The sequence below is a fragment of the Gnatocerus cornutus genome, chromosome 4 (genome assembly GCF_029298725.1).
Source record: "Gnatocerus cornutus isolate USDA-ARS CGAHR chromosome 4, icGnaCorn1.1, whole genome shotgun sequence".
NCBI classification, from domain to species: Eukaryota; Metazoa; Arthropoda; class Insecta; order Coleoptera; family Tenebrionidae; genus Gnatocerus; species Gnatocerus cornutus.
Genome location: NC_142236.1, coordinates 15,678,064 through 15,684,368, shown reverse-complemented (window position 1 = coordinate 15,684,368; position 6,305 = coordinate 15,678,064). Strand labels below are relative to the sequence as shown.

Below are 6,305 nucleotides of genomic sequence, written 5' to 3'. Positions count from 1 at the left end.
GGATGTACAATCTAGTATATTCTCTAATTGTGCAAGAAAGTTTCTTTGAAAACTGTATAACTCTAGCTCTAACTTTGATCCTCTTTTCCGGTTGTAACTCTACAGTCATTTGTTCCGAATTCAAAAGAATTCCTAAAAATTTTCACGACCTTGCAGGATGGACTCGATTTTTTAATATTAATTAGAAATCTGAAAGATTCTAGCAGTCTTGTAGATTCCAGAGCAAGATCTTCGGTTGGCAGATCTGAAACGCTGGAAGTGTCATTATTCGAGTCTATATATTCAGCGATTACTTCGTGTCCGTCAATGCACACTTCAGACCATATTTCAGCCAAAATATTCTCTGCTTTTTTTAAAATTATGCTTTTCCAGGCCGTCGTCTATTGTTCTGCTGCTGGAGTCAAGATGTGTCCCAAAAGAATCATAAGAAAGAACAACGCCTGTTAACTCTCGACTGAGTGGAGCCATGCGTCTCTCAACTCTGTTGAAAGCGCTTCTGCCAGGGGCTTTAGTCACAATAAATATTGCGTCTAAACCATATTGTTTAAAATGCTCTATGGCGTGTGCGATCACTTTGCGATGTCGCGGATTTTCGTCAGGACCACCGTCACTTGAAATTATAAGGACAGGTCTAACTTTGCCGTCTCCGTTCTTTATAAATTTGGAAAATGACTAAAGTGTTAAAAGAGTGTCTAAGTCTCGAACTTGACTGGTTGCAGTTGACGAAGAGTGCTTGCCACTTCGTATTGCTATGTAAGTTGGTCCATTATATGAAACAGCTTCTGGTCGTCCCATCTCATTGGGTTTCACTTCACACAAAGCATACACGCTTGGAATCAATTTGTGTTTCGAAGCAATTAAAAAGTCCTGATCTGGTAACGACACTTTATATTCAACGTGCATTAATAATGACGCCTGCTTGTTTGCTGCCGTCATACCGATGGGAACACGGGCTTTGTCATTCTGAGATAAAAAAGTTACGGAGTCAGGACTATCGTTTCTAGCGACCTTCTGGAGGTCTTTGGTGTGCCTTATGATGGTCAGCTTCAGGACGACTCAGCTTAACCGGCACAGTCATTACATGGCGCTTAGACTCTCGCGTATCTGCCTGTCTAGGCAACAGTCGAATATAAGTCGCACTTCGTGAAACATTAAATCCAAGCTCGCTTAGTTTATTAGTAAGTTCTGAAAGCGGATGAACAGTGTGAACTGAACTATCTCACAACGACGTCGCTCTTCAGCAGAAGCACCAAACAGAGCTAAATTACTTATTGTTTTCAGCAATTTAGACTGCTCTTCTTCTAAACGTGGACGTTTCTCGCCGCAAATTACGTGCTTTATCAAATTCAGTGCCGTCAGCTAGGAGAGACCCTTTGCGCCTTGTTCCGACACACACATAAAAGCCGTAATAATAAGATTTTAATGAAAATAAATGTTATGTTTTATTTAATTTTAAGAGTGTCGAGGAAGTGAAGTTTTGATTCTTTGTTCTTAGAAGTTCTTATAAGCACTTTCGTTCCAAGATTTCATTTACCGTTTCATGTGGGGCGCGAATGTTGAATTCGCAAATGTCAAACCCGCGAGTGTTAAAGGGTTTTCGTAATAGGTGTATGTTAAATCGATTTATCAGTACTGTTTTCTATCTTGTTAAGTTAGCGTTAACAGCCACGGCCGTTAAATTTAGTTTAAACAGCCACGGCCGTTAAATTCATTTATCAGGCCAAGGACCTGTTAAATAGTGTCAAAAACACCAAATTATCAAATTTTATTGGAAATTAAATTACATAGAAACTTAAATAATTGAACTATTTCTTGCACAATTTCTAATTCTAACTTTTTCCAATAGAAACACTTTGTCTGGAGCTTCCAGTTGAAATTTAGTTACTTGCTCTACATCCAAAACTGCAGCTTTTTTTGGTTTGTAGCCTTCAGAGTTCCTTTGAGCAAGGTAAATAACTTCCATACCTAGACAAAAACACTAAAAATAGTGATGCGTATGTTTTCACTTTGATCCTTACCCGGAAATATTAAGATTTTCGTTTACTTTCAAACAAGTTTTGAGCATCGAGAATTTTGACCACAAACTGTTTGGAGAAAATTTAGTTGACACATTTGAGTAATACGCCAATACAACTTCTTCGTTTGTGCCCTCTACTTTCTTGCTTTTCCGCCATGAGACAAATTCTACATATTCCTTTTGGTATCTTCGCTGGTAACAAAGCTTGACTCGCTGTTAAAGCTTGTGCAAGAATTTCGTCTGGAATGCTTACCGTAGATCAATTTCTTTGCACACAGAAACTTTTTTGATGAAAATTGGCACGTTGTTTGAAAATAACAAATTCTGTTACCATGAAGTCCGGACGTAATGACTTGATTTAATGAAATTTTATTTACGCTGATTTACGTTGTCAAAAATTTCACTTTTAAAATGTTTTTCTTAGGACACCTATTATGAAAAACGTTGAACAACATTCGGCCGATATTGCATTTAACAGGCGCGGAGATTTTATACGCCGCGGCTGACGCCTTGGCTTTACAAACATCTCCTTGCCTGTTAAATGCTTAATATCGGCCTTATGTCGTTAATAACTATTACTGGATCTAGCAATTACTGGTAAAAAAATAGTGTCAATATACAACTGACCATTATTTTTTAATTTTTCAGAGAAGTTTAACTCAAAATCGCTGGGAGACAAATAGACCCAACAATTTGTAAAGGTTTATTTTGTTTGCCTTTTGTTTCCCCTGTCGTAAAATTTTATACAGCATGTTCTCCATTTGGAAATTAATATATGATAAAAAAATTGATGTATGATGCTTCAAAGAATTATTGCCACATATTCTAACGCTGCACGTTTTTCGGGACTTTACTAAAATTGCTACTAAAGTCGTAAGTGATAAATATAAACCCAAAGTCACAAATAGTGGACCTTTTTAAATGTAATTTATTAATTATTTTCTTGTAATTTCTTGTTTTTTTTCTTGGTTTTGTTGATTTAGTTGCTTTACTTTTATTTTCAGTAGTTTGATGTTTGTCATCGAAATAATGTTTGAATGTTCTTCTCATTGCTTGAAGATTGAAAATTATTTGGGAACATTAGGAATTTGATTTTGTGAGGATCAGGGCCAGGTTCTTTTTGTTTCTTCGCGGAGTCCGTACTGGCATGGCGACAGTCCGTTCTTCTGTTCTATTTCGTCCTGCAGTCATTGTAGGATCATCCTCTCAAGCAGCTTCCTTATTACATTTAACATGCAAAGTGGCCTGTACTTGCTCTCTTCTCCGGGTTTTCCGATCAGCACCAATCTGGCTTTTTTCCATTCGCGAGGAAAGGTTGCCTCTTCTAGGAGTCTGTTAAAGATTTCCGCCACATAGCCCGGGCATTTTTCAGCTAGGGCTCTTACAACTTCCGGGGGAGCGCCGTTGGGCCCTCCCTCTTTGCCTCTTTTGATTCGGCCGGCAGCTTTGGTGACCTTCTCCTCCCTGACCTGACGGTTTCTACAGTCACTTGTTGCCACACCACCTGTTTGTGTCTGGGACACAACACCTCTATCTGCTGTTCCATCTGTTCTCTCGTCAGCTCGATTGGCGAGCTGGGCTTCATCTTACCTGTTACAACCTTGTAGCCCTTTCCCCATAAGTCGCCATCGAGTTCTTGGCAGACTTGTTCCCATGCTTTGGCTTTTGACGCCGCGATCATCTTCCGAAGAGTCGCTCTTGCACTCTTGTACTTCAGGTTTTTCTTCTCGTTGAGAGGGTCTCTCGCCGCTGTCTTGTTGCTGCGCACTGCCTGTCGTTTTGCAGCTAAGCATTTGCTCTTGCGGTTTCGGGCTTCTGCGGCACGCAGCCTCACACGCTTCTCGGATGATCTTGTCACATCCTTCTGATGTGCACGTGGTCTCATCTTCTGTCTTACTTACCAGCTCCTCCATTAGGCGTTCTCTGTTCGCCTCACTGTATCTCCAGTAAGGACTCCTCGGGGCCTTCTGGCTTCCCGGAGTCTCGCTACTGACCTCAAAAGTTATGTTCTGGTGGACGCTCAGGTTAACGTCATCCGTGACCGCCCACCCCGTAACTCTACTTACCAATTCTTCGCTGCACATCGTGACGTCAATGTGCGACACTCCGTTGTGTCTGATGCACGTAGGTGCATCACCTTGGTTGAGGATACACAGGTTCGTTGCCGCTGCCCATTCGCTGAGGATCTTGCCCCTTTCCTCTTCTACTCTAGACGTCCATTCCGACGCCTTCGCATTGAAATCGCCTCATATTATGACCCTCTTACCTGCTGCCCTAACGCTATGGCGATTAGAGTTTAGGACCCTACTCAGTTTCTCTATGTGCACATTTGGTGAAACGTAGCACGCGTACATGACGCATACGTCTACGTCCACCCACACATATCCCTCCCCACCACCAGTCTACTTACCTGTACTTGTTGCTGGTGAACCTTATCGCTGCATCCCGGTTGGGTTCAGTCAGCCACCCTCTGTGGCCCGCCATTCTGATGTTCGGCTCGGCCACCATCACGACGTCTGCTTCCCTCTCAGACGCCGTCCTAAGCAGCAGATCCTGCGCTGCTGCACACCTATTTAGGTTGGCTTGGAGGACCCTCATGCGCGGGATGGGCCCCCCACTGCCCCCTTTCCTCTGGAGTTCTTGTTCCTAGAGCTGCCTTTCTCCTTATCTTGTTGCTGGGGCATGCGCGATTGTCGCTCCTGTGCCCATTGACCTGATCCCTTCTGTTTTTATTTGCTCTTATTAGATCTCTGCGTATCGCAGTGCAGGTTTTCATAAGTTGAGCTGTCTCTTCACACCACCAATATAATGGTTTTCTATGTGCATGTTTTTTAGCTTTCCGAAACGTTTTATCACAAGCTTGAGTAATAGTTGCTGTCAGCCCTCTGGTGTTGGTTGTGCTTTGTTTTGGCTAATTATACCTTTAAATTGTTTTGCTAGATTGGTTTATCTTTTTTGGTTAATGTCCCATCTATGATGTATAAAGTTTTCGTCTTTGGTTTTGCTCTTATTCCGTATTTCATACGTTCATACGTCATATTATGATGGTCACTGAGATTCTCTATTTCTTTTCGTACCCGCCAGTTTTTGATATCTCGAATTAAGTGTGGTGTACTAAATGTAACATCTATAATTGAAGAGCAGAGTCCTCTAGACCATCTTTCCGTGTGACCCTGGTTGGCCACTATCATATTATTTTCGGCGAGAAATTCGCTCAGTAGAGTGCCTCTTACAGTTTCTTGGCTATCTCCCCATAATGGAGACCCAGCATTAAAATCACCTCCCGCAACAATTTTGTTTTGATGCTGTTTCATGCTATTACCTAGCTGTGTCAGATATTGTTTATATTGTTCTTTACTGACATTTGGTGATATGTAACAACCGTATATTGTTATTCCTCCTGTTGTTATCCATACAAACCCCCAACTTTTAGCTTTGCTAGAGATTTTTATTTCTTTGTTGCAGAGCCTTATAGCTACATCCTCATTGTCATCCGTTATCCATCCTCCTCCATGTGTCATATTTTTGTTTGGTTCTGATACCACTGCCAAGTCCATTCCCAGTTCCGCCATTGTTTGGTGTAGGAGGTCTAGCGCCCTCCTACGCCTTCCTATGTTAGTTTGCAGTATCTTTGCCATTTTCAGGCATAGATACTGCGTTTCCTCCATTCCTAATTATTCTTTGTCTTCTTTTGGCCATCGCCAGTGCGTTACGAAACGTTTTGCACGCCATGGTGCCCGCTTTGTGGCTATCATTTTCACAGAGGAGACACATAGGTTCATTATGGCACTGCTGCTTTTTGTGCCCTTCTTTTGCGCATTTTCTGCATAACGTGCTCCTATCTGAATTGGGGCAAGTTCTGGCTTTGTGCCCATAGGCCCAGCATTTATAGCATGTTTCTACTTCCGTCCGCTCCTGTATACCGCATAGTGTTAGTCCGACTTTGAGCTTTCCTAGTGCAATAATTTCATTAGCATCATTTTCCTGCATTACCGCTGTTCCCGTCTGATTACCTCTAGCATCAGGGCGTAGTGGCTTGACCTCTAGCTTCTTTATGTCCCGAATAAGACCTGTTCTTATAATAGACTGTTGGACTTCCTCTGCGGCTGCTATGGAGTCAATATATCTGATGTGTACAACCTTTGTCTTTTCGTCGTTGAGTATTTTACATTTGATTCCATCTAGGGCTCTTTCAACCACACATTTAATGTTTTTCGCGTCTTCTTTAATTGTCAATATTAAGTTTCCTTTCGCTGTTTTCCTCACAGCTTGGATATTCTTAAGCTCC

General features: G+C 41.8%; 1 protein-coding gene across 1 annotated transcript; it reads right to left on the bottom strand.

Annotated features, from left to right (window-relative positions):
• Window positions 1-4,321: 4,321 nt before the first annotated feature.
• LOC148176408 (uncharacterized) lies at window positions 4,322-5,589 on the bottom strand. The gene is made up of 4 exons (XM_088035092.1): window positions 4,955-5,589; window positions 4,610-4,917; window positions 4,428-4,575; window positions 4,322-4,382 (listed from the first exon to the last, which is right to left on the bottom strand). Exons 1-4 carry the CDS (start codon window positions 5,587-5,589, stop codon window positions 4,322-4,324), a joined length of 1,152 nt encoding a protein of 383 aa, XP_087891218.1.
• Window positions 5,590-6,305: the final 716 nt, after the last annotated feature.

Coding starts and splice junctions, on each gene's coding strand:
- LOC148176408 (XM_088035092.1), bottom strand. CDS start 5,589: ATGGCGGAACTGGGAATGGACTTGGCAGTGGTATCAGAACCAAACAAA. Junction 4,918..4,954: donor AAAAAAGATAAACCAATCTA/GCAAAACAATTT, acceptor GCCAAAACAAAG/CACAACCAACACCAGAGGGC. Junction 4,576..4,609: donor GGCCCATCCCGCGCATGAGG/GTCCTCCAAGCC, acceptor GGTGTGCAGCAG/CGCAGGATCTGCTGCTTAGG.